This window comes from Tribolium madens, unplaced genomic scaffold (assembly GCF_015345945.1).
Source record: "Tribolium madens isolate multiple individuals breed KSU strain unplaced genomic scaffold, Tmad_KSU_1.1 Scaffold_96;HRSCAF=242;Tcas5.2_LG5, whole genome shotgun sequence".
Lineage (NCBI taxonomy): Eukaryota > Metazoa > Arthropoda > Insecta > Coleoptera > Tenebrionidae > Tribolium > Tribolium madens.
In genome coordinates this window covers 1,482,891-1,505,198 of record NW_025401068.1, presented here as the reverse complement: position 1 = coordinate 1,505,198, position 22,308 = coordinate 1,482,891, and the positions used below count along the sequence as shown (strand labels likewise).

General features: G+C 30.9%; 2 protein-coding genes and 1 long non-coding RNA gene across 4 annotated transcripts; 1 reads left to right on the top strand and 2 right to left on the bottom strand.

The window, feature by feature from the left end:
* Nucleotide 1: 1 nt before the first annotated feature.
* On the top strand, nt 2–815 carry LOC123013469. The gene is made up of 2 exons (XR_006413273.1): nt 2–185; nt 273–815. It is a non-coding gene; the product is annotated as an uncharacterized LOC123013469 (long non-coding RNA).
* LOC123013467 lies at nt 144–1,155 on the bottom strand. Its single transcript, XM_044411986.1, has 2 exons — nt 831–1,155; nt 144–779 (listed from the first exon to the last, which is right to left on the bottom strand). The coding sequence occupies exons 1-2, from the start codon at nt 890–892 to the stop codon at nt 251–253; spliced, it is 591 nt and encodes a 196-aa protein (XP_044267921.1). The 5' UTR covers nt 893–1,155; the 3' UTR covers nt 144–250.
* Nucleotides 1,156–2,688: 1,533 nt separating this feature from the next.
* On the bottom strand, nt 2,689–21,729 carry LOC123013464 (venom dipeptidyl peptidase 4). 2 transcript variants are annotated; one of them, XM_044411981.1, is made up of 12 exons: nt 21,568–21,729; nt 13,366–13,594; nt 10,763–10,863; nt 10,647–10,718; nt 10,181–10,597; nt 9,977–10,080; nt 9,800–9,926; nt 6,197–6,825; nt 5,951–6,145; nt 3,359–3,519; nt 3,093–3,304; nt 2,689–3,039 (listed from the first exon to the last, which is right to left on the bottom strand). In XM_044411981.1, exons 1-12 carry the CDS (start codon nt 21,676–21,678, stop codon nt 2,941–2,943), a joined length of 2,457 nt encoding a protein of 818 aa, XP_044267916.1. In that variant the 5' UTR covers nt 21,679–21,729; the 3' UTR covers nt 2,689–2,940. The 2 variants fall into 2 exon arrangements, with proteins under 2 accessions (XP_044267916.1, XP_044267917.1); XM_044411982.1 differs by lacking the exon at nt 21,568–21,729 and adding an exon at nt 21,014–21,216.
* Nucleotides 21,730–22,308: the final 579 nt, after the last annotated feature.

The following is a 22,308-nucleotide window of genomic DNA, read 5'->3' as shown; positions in this document are numbered from 1 at the left end:
GTCAAAAGTGTCAAAAATTAAAAAACGGGTGAGAATTGACAGACATTTAAATTATGCAATTGCGTTGTGTGTTGGTGGTGCAGTTAGGATTTGAATTACTTTTCGTATAAATTCACTGGAAAGGAAGATTTGGCCAAATTTGGGAATTTCAGACTCGAGCGATTCTATCCTCAAAGCAGTTAAAAGTAAGCACATGCCTGCTTGATTCCGTTTATTTTTGTGTACAGTTTAATGAATTAAAAATAGCATTTTAATTATTTTTTCTGATCCAGTCTATTTCCAAACTGCCAACCCCTGACTGTTTCCTTGGCAGATAAACACCCCCATATGCTTGTATCCCAATTGATGTTATTTTGGACAAGTCTAGAGAAACCCCAGAGTCATTGACCAATTTTCCTTCATAATACGGTTTGAAGTCTTGTAGAGAAAGTATCTCTTCTTGAAAATTGTCAGGGGCTTCAAAGAAATTACAGAATGAATAATTATATCTCGCTTCTTTGAGAATAAATTTGTAGCCTTTGAAAGACCCTTGTCCTCTCACTTTGAGTGAAATGCTCCTAAAACCACTTAAATCAAGGGGTATTTGTTTCTGGACGCCTGCAAAAGCAGCCCCACACGGTTGAGGATTAAGCAATGTGAATAAAATTGCTCGTTGGAAATTTACAGTTTTTTGAAGGACTAAGCTCCCTTTTGATTTTCCTACGTCTTGTACAGTATCAGATTGTTCACTCCAATGAGAAATTTCTGTAACATCGTTGAAATTTTCTATGTACTTGCTCCTGTAATAATTTAACGATTAAATTATGTAAATGTTTGAATGCTTACTTCACCCTTTCGTTACGATAACACATAAGTAGAAAAAAATTTTTGAAAATAGAAAAAAATTCCACATTTTGGTGTCGAAAGTTGTGGTAGGTACCCAATTAGCTTCAAAGGAATCGGTAGGTCAATAAACCTGAAAGAATGCAGCGTTTTGAGGGTAATATTTGAGTTATACAACCCTTAATGGTTCCAACACAAAATTCTAAAATGTAGTATCAAAAACATTTATACAGGGTGTTAAAAAAAGATTGTTAAACATTTAAGGAGGTAATAATAGTACGGACCAAAATAAACAAAAAAGTCTTTATAAACATGGCCCGCAAAGTACCGGTTTCGGAGATATCGAATGTGAATATTTTTAGAATTCTTATACTAGAAGCTTCTCTTTTTTGTTTGAATAAATGTTTCAAAAAACGAATAATTTTCGATATTTACGAAACCGTTACTTTGCGGACCCATCTTTATTAGGACTTTTTTGTTTGTTTTGGTCTATACTATATTACCTCCTGAAATATTTTACAATATTTTTTTAACACCCTGTATTTATTTAAAAGCTTAATAAAATATTGGGTATTTTCTAAAAATTGTATATGAAATACAGTTGCATGTTTTCTAATAATAAATTATCTGGGAAATGGAAGCAAGCTTTTATTCGGAATTTTAATTCATCAAATAAATGCGGGCAAAAAGAAAGATTAGAAAACGTGGATAAATTATATTAATTTTTCATGACCTGTACCACAATAAAATTCATCACATTCTTTTTGTGTAAAATAGAATTTTGTAAAATGTAAATTTTCTTGCACGAATGCACATGTAAGCAATGTAAAGACTAAAAATTGAAAAAGTAAATAATCTTGTGAGTGCAATTTGAGGATGATGTTTCTTGAATCTTGCCTGTGTTTTCCCACGGTTAAGAAATTATTTTTTTATTTAATGAAATGTTCCTTGATTGGCATTTATTAAGAAGATTGGCGCAATTATAAAGAATGTTACGTCTAATTCTTGTTACTTCAGAATAAGTATGATTGCATGTACAGGGTGTGTTAGAACTCGCGCCCCAGAGAAAAATTTCAAGAAGATAAATTACCAGGAACATGGAAAAAATTCTATCTGCTCAAAAAATTTTGACATTTGACATTTTTTTATATCTATTTAATGATACTGATGATCTTGTATATGTTTTTTACAATTATTTAGTAAAGGGACAAAAATTTTGCCAATAAAAGCCACAAATAACATTGAATAGAGTTACAATTTAGGATACAGCTTCCTTGTTTCCTTTTCTAATAGCCTGTAGCAAAAAACTTCTCCCAATATTTATTTTGCAATTTAAAACTCTTTTATGGATTGTGGTGTTGGATTTTAAGGTACTTTATTTATTTTGTTAACTATTTATTGACATAAAATGTAAAATAAATATTACTAATATACATATGTTACTAAAACTGAAAATGCAGTGGCGTTTGCAAATTATTAATTTATCATGTATATTTGAATTTTGATTTTGAAATTGGCTTTTCAAACATTATTAATAATGAATATTCAAACAAAATATGCTTTTTATTTTATCACACAATTTTTTTCATTATTTATATTTTCTGGGAAGTTGGAAAGTATCACTAGATTCTCTAGGTCATCAGGTTAAACCATGAGAGAAAAATTTATTTATAATGTTGAGAAACTCGTTTATACAAAGATTAATTTTAATGTTCTTAACGAAGAAAGTGTTTTGATATTTTTTGCGTGTCTCGGTAGAAAACGTGAAATTATCACAATATTCATACCATAGCTGTTTTCATAAATACGGGTTTCTATTTCAGCAAGTTTTTCTTATTTTTTACTGGGTTTGAAATGATCAATGAGATTGTTTAATAATATTTAATTAAAAAAAAAATCATTTTACACAAAAGTATCTATTTTAATTACACAGTAACAAAGTAATTGTCTTAAATTATAAAATATACTTATTTACACTTCTGACAAAATAAAATATGTACAATTGTTTTGAGATCTACAGTAACATAGATACCCTGGCAAAAAGTAAGACATCGAATAACAATTTCTTGACTAGTTTTTGTGTCACACAGTCTAGCGTAAGTGGTGTGAATAAATGAACTAATTTTCTTTTATAAAACATTCATCGAGGAAATTTTCTAATGAGTGGTACAAGTGTGGACGGACTGATGCCAAACCGTGGTCTTCATCGGGATAACTCTAAAAATTAATTCAAATTTGTCACTTAAATTAAACAGAAATTGAACATTTACCAATTGCCTAAATAGAATATCGTTCTGTTCTAACACTCTGGCCCATAACATGGATTGTTGATAATGGACGTTATCATCGTACGTTCCATGGATGAGAAAATACTGCTTGTCGCGAATTCCTTCAGATTTTAATAAAAGATTAGCATTGCGATAGCCCTGGTAGTTGTCTTCGATGGAGGGAAGACCCATGAATCGCTCAGTGTAAATCGAATCTTTTAAAAAAATATATCAACTATTTTGCTTCATTAAATTTGTAAACACAATACCGTAAAGTGTCCAGTCTGTAACAGGCGCAACTGAAATTCCACATTTAAAAACTCCACTATTATCATTGGCTAAAATCATTCCAGAGGCGTATCCTCCATAGCTCCAACCCCAAACTGCCGTTCTTGATTTGTCAACGAAGCCAAAGCTGTCTTGAATTTGCCTTAAATATTGTGTTTTAATTTCCAAACGTTTCAATGAAAACGAGCCACCCCGAATATCTCAGAAACTAAAAAGACTTTGCAAAAGCGCCGAAACAGGTCGATTTTGTTTCCAAGGGGGACATTTTTTGACGTAATTTTTAAAGCACCCTCAATAACCCCTTAACCCCCACGCACCTCAACTTTAAAAATTTAAATGGCACTATCCTACTTGTGGCACATCAAATGAAAACTATTAGCAAGGTTTTCAATTTTTTTTACCAAAATTGAATCAGACCATCCATTCATGAGATACAGGGTATTCTAATAGAAACGAACCATCTTAGAAAAAATTTGCAAAAAAATCCCGAAACAGGTTAATTTTGTTTTTAAAAGGGACATTTTTGTCACAATTTTAGAAGCACCCTTCACTAACCTTTTAACCTCTATGCCACTTAACTCTAAAATGTCAAATAGCACCAACCACTAGTGATACAAAAAATGAAAACACTTTTAAAATATTCTTTAAAAGCTATTTTCCAAAATGAAATGATTTTTATACATTAATAAAATATCGACAAAAACTAATCTTTCAGCAGTCAGTATGTACATCCCGGGGAAAAAAATACCACTTTGGGTTTTTTGCTTTGTTTAGAAGTAATAAAAATAAATATAAAAAACGAAAGAAACTAGCTATTTGTTAATAAAATTAAGTAAATCACAAAAATTTAGTTAAGGTAATGAAATACATGGGCGTGCATTTTTTTGTCTAAAATTTGCTTAGTGTCATTTCGAAAATTATTATAATCACCATTTAATAATCTATAGCCATTGAAGAAATTTTCAGAAAAAACCGTTTTGAAGTGTCCTCGAGTCCGGACCAACTTCCTAAATCAGGGTCTTCCGACATATTCCTGCTCCCCAACTAGTTAGTCGGAAACACTATATCGAGCTATAAAGACCTATGAAGGTCTCAGCTCGTCTCAAAATTAAATAATAATAATAATTTTGCCAATAAAATAAAGAAATAAAAATAAGTTTGTTACAACTTCAATAATACTTACAATAATATTAGTATGTTTCTTGAAATTTATTTTAATAGTTTTTATTAGAAGTAATTACTAATTAGAAACATTATTTTTTGCGAATATCTGAATAGATAATCCCATTTGCTTTAGAAAAGAGGTTAAAAGAACATTTTAAAAACACTTTTATTTGATCTGTCGCAAGTGAGTCGGTGTTATTTGAAACTTCGAAATTGAGGTTGGAAAGGTTAAAGGCTTAGTGGGGGTGCTTTTAAAATTGTGTCAAAAAATGTCTTTTTTAAAAACAAAATTAACCTGTTTTAGAGAGCTTGTTAAAATAGCTTTCATTTGATGTACCACACTAGGATAGTACTATTTAAATTTTTAAAGTTGGGGTGCGTGGGGGTGATTTAAAAATTACAAAAAATGTCCCTCTCGGAAACAAAAACGACCTGTTTAGGCGTTTTTGCAAAGTCTTTTTAGTTTCTGAGAGATTCGGTGTGCTCGTTTTCATTGAAACACCCTGTATAGGGTGCGCAGAAACTCGAGGAAAAAATGTTAAAAAATTCTATCTATAAAAATTTCAAAGTTAGTATAGTTTAAATTTTGTACTTTGATTCGATTTATTTCTGTTAGAAAAATAATTTTCCAAGTTTTTTTGCTACAAGCTGCTGGAAGAGAAAACAAAAAAGCTGTACATATCCTCTGTTTAATGTTATTTGTGCCTTTTATTGTCAAAATTTTGTAAAACATACCAGGTGAATAAAAAGTATGGAACCAAGCGTTTTTTTCGTAAACTAAGCACTTTACGAAAAAAATAATTAGTGTAGCGTAAACTACAATTAAAATGTGCCCATTTATCAAGAATAACATTTTTCGAAATTTCTTTTAGTTTTCGGGTTCTAAATTTTTTTTTTAAATGGCAACCCACCATGGTAATTTTTTTGATTAAAGATTATGATCTAAAAATGACCTCTAATTAAACAGAATTGTTTTTTAGTCAGTACTTTTTTTTTAATAAATTGTTAAAGTTGCGTTCTGAGCCCACCACGAAGATTTTCCGAACTTGAACGAGGGGGTCGTTGCGTGACTTTGATCGTTGGAGAGTCCGGTTTTTTGTGCAGGTGCTTTGGGGTGGTTTCGGATGGATCAAAAAATCTAATACCAAATCATTTTCTTCTATTTTTAGTCCATTTGAAACCACCTCCAAGCACCTGCATAGAAATCAGCACTCTCCCATGATGAAATGCATGAAACAATCACTTCGATTAAGTTCGGAAAATCTTCGTGATGAGCTCGGAACGCAACTTTAACAATTAATTAAAAAAAAAAGTATTGACGAAAAAACAATTTTATTTAATTAGAGGTCATTTTTAGATCATAATCTTTAATTAAAAAAGTTACCACACACACCTGTATTTTACTTTACCTTGTAACATTAATCTGGTCTTCGATTTCAACAGTTCCCAAATGTCTGTAAGATGCAAAAAGCATTTTATCACCCTTGAGACCGGAACTTCGTCCATCGATTGTTGCGTAAATTATACTTTTGTTGGCCGCTAGGTAACTCCCCCAGTCTACGTTGAATTTTTCGACTACTTGGAAGGAATCAGGCCCTGCGTAACTATTACACAAAATTTAAAAAAAAACACCGACAATGAAATGATTCTTTTACACATTAAGCAGCATGGGATATTCGACGTTGGGGTCCATATTCGGAGGCAACTTGAGGATGACTTGCGCTTCGAACCCTCCCGCGACTTTGAAAGTAGCCCGTTGAATGGTCGGCAGTACTTTATCACTTAACAGTTCTTTCAAATCCTTATTATCGTCCCAATCGAGAAGTTTCTTTTCTAACGAGTAAACCGCAATGTCTGGTACGTCAGGCCCTGCGCAAGTTAGCACATAATGCGAAGCATCTTTGCTAAATTCCGCTACATTGTACAAACACTCTTTGTGTTTATTCTTGGATTTGACCTCGCAAGACAGACATTCAGTTTGCTTGCTATCGACGGAAACACCGTACAGGTGTTGGACGGCAGGATCTGTTTCATTGTTTGCTAAGTAAAAGATTTTATTTTGCTCGTGATTCCATCCTAGGATTTCTGTTACGACGAAAGTTCCCTTAGTTAGGGGTTCGCTGGGGGAATTTTTGGTCCGCGACAACATAACAACATGTCTATAACTTCCCAAATCATTGCCTTGATCATGCGAGAGGATGAGCACCAATTTTGAACCGTCTTTTGACCACAAGGGGGCTGTGAAGAGCTCCAACCAACCGGACGGTTGACTTAAGTTACGAATCTGCGGATATTAAACGGCTAGTTTTAACTTGAATGATCAGTATTTAATTAATTTTTGCACGGTAAAAAACTAGAAATTTTAATACCTGTGCCATAACCATCACCACACTGTCAATGTTACAATTGCTAGTTTTTTGAGATGAAACAGGTCAGAAACATTTGATTTCTCTATAAAAGAAGAATCTGTGTTACAACTGAATCCTACTGACAAATTTTGAACCAAAAGATTCCACTATTTCATACAAAAAAAAACATTGTTAAAAGTAATAGATCTGGGGATAAAGGGTGATTTTTTTTAAACTTTTAAACCTGAAAATTCCGAGAGAGGTTAATTTTTATTTACCCCTACTTTCGAATATAATAATATCGAGAGATCAAGATCATTTGTAATCGAGTCATCTTTGGATCCGAAAACGTATGTCTGTTTTTGAACTAACTGCATGTGAAACGTCAAATAAAATGACAAGTTGAAAAGTAAAACGGCAAAATGGGCTGGAATTAGTCGCCGGGAAATGTTCCACCTTTTATAATATTTGGTCAAATAGTTCCAAAGTTATTACAAAAAATCAAATTTCCATACCCACCTTCCGAGGGCTGTAAAATTCTTATCAGTAAAGATAGGACACGAGTTATTATTTAAATTAACATCATTTTATGGGTCATTTTTGAGGTTCAAATATTGCTTCATATTTATGAATAACCCTGTACAAGCTGCGGCCGAACTCGCGCCCCAGAGAAGAATGCCAATAAGGTAAGATACCAGGAACATAGAAAAAATGTTGAAGAAGTTCTATCTATAAAAATTTCGAAGTTATGAGAGTTTAAATTTTGCACTTTGACTATTTATTTCGGTTAGAAAAAAAAATTTCCAAGTTTTTTTGCTACAGACTATTATTAGAAGAGAAAACAAGGAAGCTGTATACTAAATTGTAACGCTGTTTAATGTTATTTGTGGCTTTTATTGGCAAAATTTTTGTACCTTTACTAAATAATTTTCGTATCATTAAATAAACATAAAAAATGTCAAATGTAAAAAAATAAATGTCAAAATCTTTTGACAGATAGAATTTTGTAAACATTGTTTCCATGTTCCCGGTATATTATTTTACTTGAAATTTTTCTCTGGGGCGCGTGTTGTGACACACCCTGTATAATATTTTGCACAGTAAAAAAATTAATTGATAAAAATGAAGCACGCACAGTATTTTATTGTAATGTGTTCAGTATAAAAAGTGCATAGTAAAAAAATCCAGTTTCCACAGTAAAAATAATAAACGTTCAGTAATAATAATAAAATAACATAAAATTTAGGGAACGTATTTATTTTCAGTTTTCGTTACATAAGAATGTATTTATTATTGGTATCTATTATTGTGTTATTGAAGATTTATTATTTTACCGAGTAAATGCAGTCATTTTACTGTGCGTTTATCATTTTCTGTACTAAGCGTATATTTTTCTATGAAACACATTTTCTCTACCGTGCATTTATTATGATCGTCCCGTTTTTTATTTTGTTAATGAGCATCTTTACCATTATTTATCTTTTTCTTCAATTTTTATTCTTTATTGTTTATTTATTGTGTGGACATTATACAGGGACATTTTTTTAACTTTGAAGAAACTAACTTTTAGAAAACACATATCAATCAATCTATTGCTGTCATTCAATGTTAGTTTCAGAATCCTGTCTACAATTTAAGAGCAACGAAATAAAAAATGGTTTATTTAAATGATGACAATGACAAAACAGCAGACAAATTACATGCAGATAAAATATTAAGAACTTCACACTAAAAATTGTTGTAATAGCAAAAAAATTACTGAAAACAATAAATAAAAAAAATCTTAAATTGTTGCTTCGCCCCCTTTTTTGCGAATAAACAGAAGAAAAGTGTAAAGGACAAAATTGTAGAGAATTAAATTTGCACCACATCTTTATCTCCAACAGTTTATGTTTAAATGGCTTCTTGGACACGCCACCACCAGGCGAAATGTTTTCATCACTAAAACATCTATGACTGTCTGCAGAGCAGGTGGTATGGTGTTGCAGACTGTTTTAAAGCGAATTTACTTCTCTACAACTTTGTCCTTTACACTTTCTTTCTATTTTTAATCGTATATGCAGTGTTTTCAAAAAAATGTCGCCAACATGAGGCGAAGCAAAAATTTGTTTTTTTTTTTTTAATTGATGGTTTTAATAAAACTTTTGCTATATCTTTATTTTTTACTGTGAAGTATTTAACGATATTTCTGCCTGTAATTTTTGTCTGTTTTGTCATAAAATAAAAAAATAAATAAAGCAATTTTTTATTTGGTTGCTCTATAATTTATTAAATTATAGACACGATACTGATGAGACTTTCATTGAATTACAGCAATGAATTGATCTGTGTTTTATTAAACTGAACATAGGGCTATGTTCAGGTTTAAAAAATGTCCATGTATGCAGTTTCAGTGGATATTTATTACTTTTACTGCGCAGTTATTATTTTTACATAGCATTGATTATTTTTAATAAGCATCTATTATTTAACTGTACCTTTAGGTACATTATATCTATATTATTAGTTATTACCTATGCCTGCATATTACTGTTTCCTGCTACCCTAACAGAAACTAATTTTTTTTACCATAATTTCAGAAACGAAAGTGGCCAATTACCTCCCAGGGAGGTAAAATTTTTATCTCCCCCATCTGTCATAATTACATAACCTCTCAGGGAAGTAAAAATTGTGTATCTTTTCGATAGAAACGGGAAAAATACTCCTGGATTTAACGCCGATTCTGGGACATCAAGAGAAATTGTTAGTTTTGTTTTCTGGGTTGTAAAAAAAATACATTGGAGCAAAGTGTTTTTTCCTCCCACGGGTGGAACCGCCCACTTTCCTCCTTTATAATTACAACTAACTATTACCGAAGCACAGTTACAGTACAATACCGTGCATTGAAAATATTTAATTTTTGTTACTTACCGTCTCCATTTGGTAAGAATCTGCGGTCATAGTATAAGTAACAATAAAAGCGTTATTTTGAACCCTGTTCATCCAAATGGCGGACACTATGTTGTCTGCAGCCCACGAAACAGTTGTTAAAATTGGCCTAAAACCAAAACTAAGTAGTAAAAAAATAATTGTGAGGATTTTTCGTACTGTTGGGGGCCGACTAAGTCTTTGGGCGGATCTAATTTTTTAATATCAGTCACGTTATTTAAGTCGACGCAGTGCAAGGAAACTGTAGGATTTCGTGTTCCTGTCTAAAATTACAAATGGAAATTAAATGAAAGCAAAAGTGGTAAATAGGTTGCAGACATTTCCGCACAATTTTATTATTTTTTACCACAGTCAAATCCCTACCTTCGGATACTTGATAACTTGTGCCCTTGGATACTGGAAAATCCGATTGCCAGGCTCGCCATAAATCGGCAGTACCATTAATGGGACTTGTGTATCATCAAACCTTCCATAGGCCAACTTAGTACCATCAGGGGAGAACCACAACGCCTTATTAGAGCTAAAAACCTCCTCCTCGTACACCCAGTCGGGAATACCATTATTAACGAAATTGCCATCCTTGGTGATTTGAATCTGTTCATTAGACTCGACTCGCGGTTTATAATAAATGTTATTTTCGAAAACAAATGCTAAAGCGTTTCCTACCGGAGCCCACACAGCTAGTAGAAAATCATGATTATCACCGACTTGCAATTCAGTGCGTTCGTTATTATTCAAGTTAATTATAGTGTATCTTGCTCTATAACTGTGACGGTAAATCTGGAAAAGTGGTGGTTGTGTTAAACTGGCGCAAAAGGATCGCACTTACTTTCTGAAAACCGTGGGCGACTTTCAAGTAGTTTTTATCGGCAGAAATTTCGAAATTGTTTCCTCCTAAAATCTAAAATTTGAATGTAAAAAAAATCGGGTTATTGGATCAAGTACCGAATCTTTGGCCGGCAGAAGAATTTTGGAAGCATTGTCGCGCGAACTTAGGGTATATAGAACCAGATCTCCACTAGCGTCAGTGTAAAGTAGGTCACTATCTGCAATGATTAATTAAAATGTGATTATAACATAATTAATTATTCAACAACTAAATTGTATTACAATCTTCCAACCCTTGAGACGTGGGTTCAAATCCAACTTCTTTATATTAATGAAAATTAAACAATTTTTTTTCGTTGTATTTTTTGAATTGCTACTACAGTGTTAAAATACAGGGTGCACCGGAACTCGCGCCTGAGAGAAAAATGTCAGTTAAGGTAAGATACCAGGAACATGGAAAAAATGTGAAAAAAATTCTATCTATAAAAATTTCGATGTTATGAGAGTTTAAATTTTGCACTTTGACTCTTGTCTCTTGTTGGAAAAATAATTTTCCCAAGTTTTTTTGCTACAGGCTATTAGAAGAGGAAAGAAGGAAGCTGTATCCTAAAGCAACTCTGTTTAATGTTATTTGTGGCTTTTACTGGCAAAATTTTTGTACTTTTACTATACAATTATAAAAAAACATTACAAGATCAGCAATCTCAAAAAATAAATGTCCATTTTTTTTAATTTTTTTTTCGTGTATTTTATCTTACTTCAAATTTTCCTCTGGGGTGCGAGTTCTGACACACTATGAATGTCACCTGAGAGAAAAATATTTTTTAATTGCGATTTTGTGTTTGAGTTCCACACGGAAGACTATTTAACAACTGTCCCTACAAAATACCCTTTCAAAAGAATAAAACTATTGTAAATCTGATACTATTTTGAAAGACATTTTTTATACAGACTGTCCTAGAACAAGCACCACAGAGAAGTAATTTACCAAAAAGTGCAAATGAAGAATTATTTCTGAATTTTTTTGCCGCAACCAACAATACCAATATCACTAACTGCTAAATTAAATATGTTTTCTTTTAAATTAGAAATCAAAGTGAGTTGAAGAGATTGACAGAAAAAGATAACCTATATTTAATCAAAATTCAACAAATAAATTAACAAGTTAAGTTAATGTAAAAGGTGTTCGAAGTGTCTACCATCGGCATCTAAACATACGCCTAGTCGGTTGGTAAACGATAACAAAACATCTCGCATCGTTTGAAAGCTGAGTTTTTTGCTTTAATATCAAATAGACAAGACCAATAAAAGATATCGTGGATACAGTTTTAATTATTTTCAAAATTTGAAATCAAGAAATTGTTGCAATATGTATAATGGATTGCGGCAAAAAAATTCAGAAATAACCCTCTTATGAATAAACCTGTAGTAAGATTTTTAGATCTACAAGTCCCAGAAGGGCATTTGTGCAAAATTATATTGGATGTTAGGTTTCAAAAATAATACCAATCTGCTACCAATTACTCGTAATAAATTATATAAAAATCAAATACACCTACAATGAAATATTTAATATTCGCAAATGTTTCTTTACTTTTGGCCGATAGTGTTAACAAAAAAATGTTGTTTATAATACATACCTAAAACGTTTTTACGGACTCATCTGCTATTCCAGACTCGGCTTCGCCTCGTTCGGAAACAGCAACGATTCGTACTCAAAAACTGTGTTTTAGGTACTTATGATCTAAGGATTACAACTAGCGTGCGATCAAAAAAAAATTAGAGTAGGCGGTAATTAAATTCCCTCAGATGGCAATCCTGATTTTTGACATCAAATGTCATCGGAAACTTTGACAAGTTTGCGTTTTATTCATTTTGAGTGAAATAATGTTCACTTTAGAGCAGAAAATTATTATTGTTGCAAGTTATTACAAAAATGCTGTACAAGACGAAAACGGTGAATGGTCATTTTCACTTTCAGTTTGTGTGGAAAATGTGCAGCCCAGATTCCCAGCCAATGTGTTGCCAACTGTAGAATTTAATCGACGCCTACTCTAATTTATTTTTTTTTGATCGCACGGTATTTAATTAAAAAATAATCATTTTCACATTGACAAAAAAATCGCTTAACTCAAAAACAAAACAAAATTTCGTTCTCAAAATATGGTCTTATTTTTTATATTACTTTAATTTATATTAATTATTATTTTTTGGAGGCAAATAATTAAAAAAACCGCTTGGCTCCATACTTTGTATAAAAAAATGTCAAATGTCAAAAAATAAATCTCAAACATTTTTTGGCAGCTAGAATTTTTTAAACATTTTTTCGTATTCCTGGTATCTTATTTGTTATTTCTAATTGCCGAGTTCTGGGACCCCTGTATTTAAAACTCTTTTGCATGCGAGTCACCCGGTGCTGAATCGGTTTAATAAGGCGTCTAATAAAGTGCCGGAAACGGGCAAAATGGGGCTCGTAAATAACAAACTTGATTTATGTCTAATCTATGTAAAAGTGAAACATGCTAGAAATGCTGTAAATTCTAAAAGCGCATCACCTTTGTCTTATAATCGATCTTGACCTTGTATGTTTACAAATTTAGACCACTAATTATTCAGCCTCATTTGGATGCAATCCAGAAATCCGATAATTTATCATGAAAGTGGTGTTTTGGTGTGAGAAATTTGCATACACAAAAGTGATTAACTTAATATTATCTCACCTGATACCCAAGTGGCGTTGAATGAGTTGGGGTTGACTTTGCCTTGGAGGAGATCTTCTAAAGAAAGAGTTGGTCCTTGAACCGCTGGTTTGTCTTTACCTTTGTCTTCGTCTTCCCCGTTCGTTAGTAAAACTATAGCTGCTACTACTAGTGCTACAACTACCATACATACGACTCCGGCGATAATCCATGTTCGCTTTTTTCGTTTTCCTTTTGTCATTATTAAATCCTGAAAATTGATGTTATTATAAAAAGCCAGTACTATAATTGGCTTAGCAATTCCAGTTAGTAACTTAATAAGGGCAAATTATTAGAGTGCTTTGAAAATTGATCTTTCAGAGGCTTTTATATCATGGTGAAAGCACAAGCGGAAATTTGGAAGATAAGGAGAAATAAAGTAAATTAACAAAACAATGTTTTCTGCATTGTTTATTAACGAAAACGAACCTTGCTCCAATTTTTATAGATGGTATTAGAAGATAATTCCTTTTATAACTTTGTCTAAAACCAACTAAAATAAAGATAAAGTAACCGAATCTTATCGCTAAGGAATTGCTAATAATTCACAAGAAGCTGGTCTTTAATTATTATTCCGAATTTTACAAAAGTCGTATTTTCGTTTTTGCGTGTTACACTACTGTAACTTCCACACACAATGTTTTTTTATGTCTTTCACAGTCAAAAAATGAAAACTTTTATTTATAACATTACAAAATAACCAGTTTACATAAAAGCCTTGTGCTTACTTATTTTCGTCAAATAAAAGGTGATTTTATTACAATTTTGCATATAATTTCTACTACCTTGTTTTTAGAAAATCTGGTTGCAAATTCTTATTTTTCAAATCGAGATTAATTATTGACAAAGCATTTTAATAGTCATTTATGTATCAAGGGAATAAACAACTATTTTAATCTCGAGAATGTAGGATTTTTATTCGAGGGATTAACGATGTTTATTCCAGAGATACATACAAAACTTTCCTCTAAACAGACTAAATTAATAATGACGTTAGAAAATAATAAATGTGTCAAACAATGTTAAATAATTTGTCAAAATATTCATTCAACTTAGTTCATGCAATAGTCATTTTAAGAATAAAAATCAGTATTTATTTATTTTATTCCCGAGGGAATAAAGCATAACTTTATTCCCTGTTAGGAGGAAAACGCTTTTATTAGTTCTACAACTGCAACCTCAAACTTGAAAGTCTGTGATTATGTAACAAAAATAATTCATTTCCAACAATAAGTTGTATTGTTATTTTAGAACAAGTATGTGTCGATTAATATCAATGCTTCTCTTATTACGTCATTCAGCTAATAAATATCCAATAAAGATCTTGGAATGATGGTTTCGTAATCCCATAATTGCTATTGTTTGCGAATGTTTTCCCCCGAGTCGTGAGATTTTGTCGAGGAATTATTATTTTAGAACTTTTGTTTAATTGGGAGTGATTCTAATTGTACTTTGTGTTTGTTTTTCGGAATGAAATTTTTCTGTTTACTCAAGGGGTTAAACCAAATTTCATTCAGTTCCTTTACTTCTTTCGTAACACTAAAGCTACACTTTTACTGAACTACCTACTTTTCGTGTCCCAGAATATTTGCACATTCACATTGTACTTAATAAATATGCACGTCAGTTTGTTTTCTTTTTCTAAATTCTACAAGAACGTCATTAGAAAGTACAAGACTTTCTTTCTCTGTATGCACACTTCATTCGTGGAGTTTAATTGCATCAATAATTATGTAATATCATTAGTGTCGATATACGTAACTTCTTTCGAAACTTTTTGCACAGATTTGTTAGTTATTTTAAGAAAAAAAGTCATTTGCATTAATCTGTTACCTCAAGTGGTAGGTAATATTTTAAATGGTACACCTTCGTGATTTCGCCCAATTTATATATTCTTTACACTGATTAAATCAATTTAATACTGAATCCTAGGTATAAATGTCGCAGAAAAAATATTTTTATTTCAGTTAAGTGTAAAATATAGATAAGGGTTTCTTGGGGTCTGATATATAAATAAAATGTATTTTTAGTTAAAAGATACATCTATCATAATCCTTACAAATTAGAAATCAATATTTGAACACAAACGAGACTCACCTACATTTTTTATTACAGAATTTATGAGATATTTTTTTTTAATTATAAATTTAAATGTTAATTAAAATGTTTTTGCAGCTTTGCGTGAGTAAGTTATGGACTGGATTCTTTAACGGCAAGATTGTTTGGAGAGGTGAATTATAGTTTTATATTTATTTGCAAATTAGATGAAGAATTAAATTATTCGCAACAGTGAAGGAATTTTATCCACATTGGATTAGTTTACAAAATAAAACTTTTGTTCTGTATATTCGCTTACTAAACATAGCATTCCTTTGGGTTATGTCACCAAAAGTTCATACTGTTTTTCTCGTTTAATTAATGATTATTTCACTGAATAAAAATTCGATTTAGCTCACGCCGTTTTTGAATTCATTTAAATTAAATATAATGAGTCCCTGAATTTTTTCTTGTTGCTTGTTAATCAGTATTTATCAGTGATTTCATTGTTGGTGTAGATGGAATTTTAAGATGTATTATAATTGTGTAGAAATAACAATGACGTTGTTATCGGTTTTACTTTAAAAGCAACATAATCTGATTATTTTCCATTTATGTTTTTTGTTATTGCATTGGTCATTATGGGAATTTTACGAGTGGTTGTTAGTTCATAACAATATGTTTTGTTTTTTAATTGAATGTGTTATTAGTATTTAGTATAAATAAACTCATTATAATTATTTTTTTTTGGCACGGTGTATATTTTTAGAAATAATTTACTACCTTTTTAATAATGTTGTCGAGACGATTTAAAAAAGAATAAATAAACTGAGAGAAGTTTTTTCAAACAGTGTGTACCTAGGTAGAACTAAAACTTATTTTAAAATAGCTTAACATTTATTTTTTGAATCAATTATAATTACCAATTAATTCTGGTGCATTTTTGGTGGATGCGCCGGGATTATTAGTAGCCCATTTAAAATTACTTGATTTTAATTAAACCAATGACATGTTTGATGACTTATCAAACTAATTAAATCTTATTGTATTTATTGTGGAAGACTTGAGGGGTTAAAAACAAAAGGATGCGACGTTTAATTAAACTCGAGTGTTAATAATTCATTGGGAACCAGGTTACACCAGGACTTTTCCATTTTTTACAACTTTTGTGAGAAATATGCACATATTTATCAGTGAGAAAATGTAAATTAAACATAAAACGGTCACTAGGTTTTAACATGTTTTTCTAATTAAAATCATTTGAGATTTAGCAATTTTGATTTCTTTAAAAGTACTCACAATTGTGTTTCCAGCAAGTTGTTTTTTTGTTTTTATCTTTCAATTACACTTCACCTTGTTAAATTTTACATACAGTAGCCGCTATCAACTAGCGCAGAATAATTATTATGCTAATTACACTATTGGTTGACCAACTTAACTTAGATAATTGCATATCTGCAGTTTTATATAGTTATTTTCTTAAGTTAAAAAACGAAAGTGGTGCAAGTGCAGATCTTACAGATCTAATTCTTCGTATAACTATGCACATTTTATACTATTTACTATGAAAGTAATATTTGAAGTAATTATTGCGTACGTGTGTTGAATACCGATAACAGTGAGTACTTTTTTGCAAAAGAATAAACAGTTCTCAATAGAAAAGTACGACTTTGAAATGAAATGAAACGTGTTGAAAGAAATGTGAAATGTTAAATATTTAAATCAATTGTTGTACTGAGATAGAATTTGATAATGAGTTGAACGAAAACGGAAACAAATATGAATTCTATTAACACGCATTGTTTTTTCTAAGTGATAAATCACTACATAATAATGAGATCTAATTTAAATGCCGAGATAAATATTCGTGTATTCAATGCGGCGTGTTCATTAAATTAAAAATAACGTTGACAGTTAATGAGGTGTTCTCGACTTTCGGTGAGTTCAAGACTTTAATTGCGATTAATTAACTTAATTTTTCTTAACTTTTCAGACCTGCAACGTAGTATAATTTTTTTGTTAACTACATAAAAGTAATGGAATAATTCATACATATACTTAAATTAAAATTTTTACGTCGTTTTTGTTGCATCAACAATAATTTTTGTAATAATAATTGGTAAAATATTGAGGAAACACTAAAGAAATTAAGAAACCTATTATCGGCTCATCAACAATTTAATGAACATTAAATAGAACAAAGGAAAGTCCCTCAAAAAAAAAAACAACTGAAATATTTTTTTTTACAATTATAACTTGTAAAAGACCGCATTAATTGATGAGGATAGTCCTCATTGAGTTGTATTGGGTGAAATACTTAAATAATTAGAAATTCTTAACTTAACTTTGCTTAGAAAAGAGCTAAACTTCCAATAATCACTAGTAGGAGGATCATCTAGGTTATAACGTTTGTTGAAAGTGAACAAAAAGTATGGACCCAAGTATCATTTGCCTTCAAAAAATTATAATTAATAAAAATTAAAGTGATGTAAAAAGTGTGATCGTTTTGAGAATAAAATTTTGTTGTTTTTGAGTTTTGCGATATCTTTTCTTGAAATTGCCAACTTGAATGGAAATTCTATTCGATAAAAATTGAATACCTAAAGCGTTGATAATTGTAACCCTTAGATTACAAAACAAGTTTTGTAGTGGGTTGCCATTTACAAAAAGGAAAAATTTTGCAGATATCAGACAATAAAAATTGAAAAAAAATATTCTTAGGAAATAGTATTTTATCGTTCATCAATTTTTTTTTCATTAAATAGTTTACGCAACAAACGTTTGGTTCCATATTTTCTGTTCACCTAGTATATGAACTTGTACAGGAAAAAATTACTGATAAGCTTCTTTCAGATTGAGATAATTTAATTTTGAAATAAAAAAAACTTTTATCAATTCACACTTACATTTCGAAAATATAAGACAAATTTTCTTTTTTCAACTCCCAAACACTTCATTATTGTTAGTTTTGTTGTTTCACTCAAGGTTTAGTGTTTTTGTCAGTAGAACGGTTTTACTCCTACTATATGTTGGATATATAAATTTGTAAGTTATGAATTTGATATTTTTTTTTGTTATCTTTCAATTACACTTCACCTTGTTAAGTTTTACATACAGTAGCCGCTATCAACTATCGTAGAATAATTATTATGCTAATTACACTAAACTTAACTTATAGATAATTGCATATTTGCAGTTTTATATAGTTATTTTCTTAAGTTAAAAAACGAAAGTGGTGCAAGTGCACTTACAGATCTAATCCTTCGTATAAGTATGCAATCTTTATATCTACTATTTACTATGAAGTAATTAAAAAAAATAATTCAACTAATTATTGCACCACACGTGTGTTGAATACTGATAACAATGAGTACTTTTTGCAAAAGGATAAACAGTTCTCAACAGAAAACTAAGACTTTCAAATGAAACGTGTTGAAAAAATGTAAAATGTTAATGATAAGCTTTTTCCAGATTGCGATAATTTAATTTTGAACTTTTATCAATTCACACTTACATTTAGAAAATACAACACAATTTTTCTTTTTTCTACTCCCAAACACTTCATTATTGTTAGTTTTGTTGTTTGACTCAAAGTTTAGTATTGTCAATAGAACGGTTTTACTACTTTTTGGACATAAATGTCTAGGTCAAGAATTTGATAAATTTTATGTGTTTTGAGTATTGTAAATTTCCATATTTGTCACGCTTAATTAACACAAATTTTTTGACGATAAGAACCAGCTTTCAAAGAAGTGGACAAAATTAAAAAGGTGAAGTACATATTGATGTAAAAAATACACAGCAGCGAAATTTTGGAGATTTAAACAGAGAAAATAAATAGTTCAATGTTGACAATTTCAGAATACTTGGTGCTAAGAATGTCAATATAAAAAATAATATTGCAACCAGCTCATTAATTCAAGAATAAATCATTATTAAATACGACTTTTTTAGTTTAAATCTAAGATCTCTAATGTAAAACGAGTAGTAGCTTAAAATTAGCGGTTGGGTTACAAAATTCTAATACATCATACACCACGCAAACTGAAACAAATTGCAGAGCATAATACATCCTAATTCATTAATTCAAAGTGATTTTAATAAATATACGGCACTGTCTCTAATTACATGTTGTCCCACATTATTTATAAATCTAAATTGCTTTATAATAACCGTTTTGATATTTTGGATGACAATAATTTTTACAATTGGTATATTAAAAGGATTTAGATGGATTAAAACTTTATAACACTAGGTAACAAAATTAGTCTTTTATACAATTTTATTTTTGCTTTTCGTAAAACGAATTGATGTGTATTTCAGTGGCGCAGCGAAATTACAAAATTCTTGATTGTTTAGAAATTATAGTTGACTTAATATTTTGAATATTTTTGACTATCGGCAATTTTCTCGATAACAATTATGTGACGTAGAACCTTTTTTTTTATATGATAAAAAATTAAATTTGCTTTTCAACCGTACCAAACAAAAAGGACTAATGTCAATAATCCCGAAATTATTAGCAACAAACTGCTCCGGGTACCGAAAATTCGACAAAAATCGAAAAAATTAAAAACTTCAAAATTGAACGATTTGCAGTCTTGGGGGATCAAGAGACAAAAACGTTGTAACTAATTCAAATTCAAAAAGCAAGGGTACGTGTATAAAAAAGCATAAGAGATTTTTTCTATTTTTAGAAACATTTTATGCTATATTTTTACCATCACTGACTGTGAACAGTGTAAAATTGTTATAGACTAACGTATTTCATCGAAACTATTTTCAAGCATACGTCCAAATGACAAAATTTGTAACTGTTAAGTATAATAATTTAATTTAAAAATCGTTCAATAGAAAAAATAGTATAAAAAACATGTGTGATAATGTCTATGTGCCCAAATTTTTTTACATAGCTAACCCCCTCAACTCTATCTCTGGCTGCGCCACTGGTGTATTTTAATTTTCTAATTAAAATAACTTGAAAATGTGAATTTGCACCTGTGTTAATTAAAAGTTTTAAAATTATTGTCGAAAAGAATTTACAATTAGTAATAAACGATTAAATTCTGCGAAGGAAATGGACTTGGTTATCCACAACAAATTTTCCTTGAAAGCCCTTCCTGATAAGTTTATACTTGCATTGTTGGAGCAATTAGTATAATTTAGAGTATTATATCGTGAATACTCTACTTGATCGCACCGGATGGACTCAATAAATTTTTTTAATTGCATAAAGAGCAGCATGTCCAAAAGACTCGACTTTCCACCTTCCGCATAGAATTCTAATTGGTGCCCTAAATATTCTGATTGAGTCGTGGTCAAGGCAGTTTACTAAACATTCCTGACATTACTTTCACTCTAAATGCCATCAAAAGATAAACAAAATAGCCACTTTTGAGCCTTAACCCTTCCGCGTCACTTAATAAATCGTCGCCGACACTGACCATTAAGGCAAGGTCGCAGCCTGATCCTGATGACCCTGTTATTTAATTTAGAATAAAAATAGTAACAGGTGTGTACGAACACTGGTTAGTCCGGTTAACAAAAAAAATTAATTCGGACAATTTAAAACTTATTATTTGGTAAAAAATACCTGATTGCTTTGGGCGATCTCCAAACTTGAACTTCCGTTAGATTGTGCATTTCCGGTCATTTTGTGTTTTCGTGCACGACAGTCTAAACCATCACTCAAACGCCACTAAATTATTTTGCCGTTTTTATGTTCGCAATGTTTTTCATCAGTGAGGAGACCGCGCGGTTCGAATCGTGCGCTCTGTGGCAACTTACTGAGAGAATTATATGAGCAGGTGGGGTATACTCGTCGAAAAAACTTTCCAAGGTAATCACATCAATGTCCAGGTTGTGAATTAATCTTTATCTTTGCAAATGTGTTCCTTGTTTTGGTGTTCTACATAGATATGAATCTACATCAGAATTGGTAGGGTTTCCGGTGACGTTTCGCGGATTTTTCTTATCGCGAAGCGCTATTTGTTATCTTCTAATAATGAATGACTAATGCAGAAGTTGGAAAAATTAAACTCTGTGATGGGACAGTTATGTTAATTAGAACTAAGCATATACCATGCAATTCGTGTAACTTATTGTACCTTCACGTGACTAGAATTAAGTGTTTTAAGTAATACTTACCCGGATATTTAAATAGGACGTCTCATGGTGGTTTCGTACATCGTTAAAAATTTCTTCAGACTCGCTGTACACTTTTATATACTTGTAATCAGGGTAACTTTTATAAACCATATTGGAACGATTCCACTCACATTACTTTCAGTCTTCTCCACATTTTCAATGTTATGCTAGATGCAGTTGAATAAAACTTTCTCCTTTTATACGCTGTTGCCAGATACCATCTCAAATAAATAGTGTTGGAGGTATTTTAGGAGAAATAATGAAAACTACCTATATTCATTTATCTCTGTCGCAATTACTCTAAATAGGTACTAAACAAATAAATAATATTTGAATAAATAATACAAAACGTTGATTTTTGTTACTTGTTTAGGTACGTTATTTCCTTTGGAACATTTCTCTTTTTGTCAAACGCACGTGGTGTAAAAAATTGGGAATACAAACAAATTCTTATTCTTATTGGGAATACAAATACTTATTATTATTGGTTATGGTTTGAGAGCTTTCGTATTCTTTTATGTTATTTTTTTTTTGTTTTGTGTCCTATTGCGAGATGCTATTGGAGTGGCTATTATTGAAACAGTATGATTCTGTTAGGGCCTACATTAAAAACTTTTCAACTTCTAATGCAGATAGGAACCCAAATCGACCAGTCTTAGTTCAATTAAATTATTTTCAAAATGGCTGAACTTCCGGAACTATGAGAAATTGGCGCCAACTTTGAAATTTTAAATGGTAACC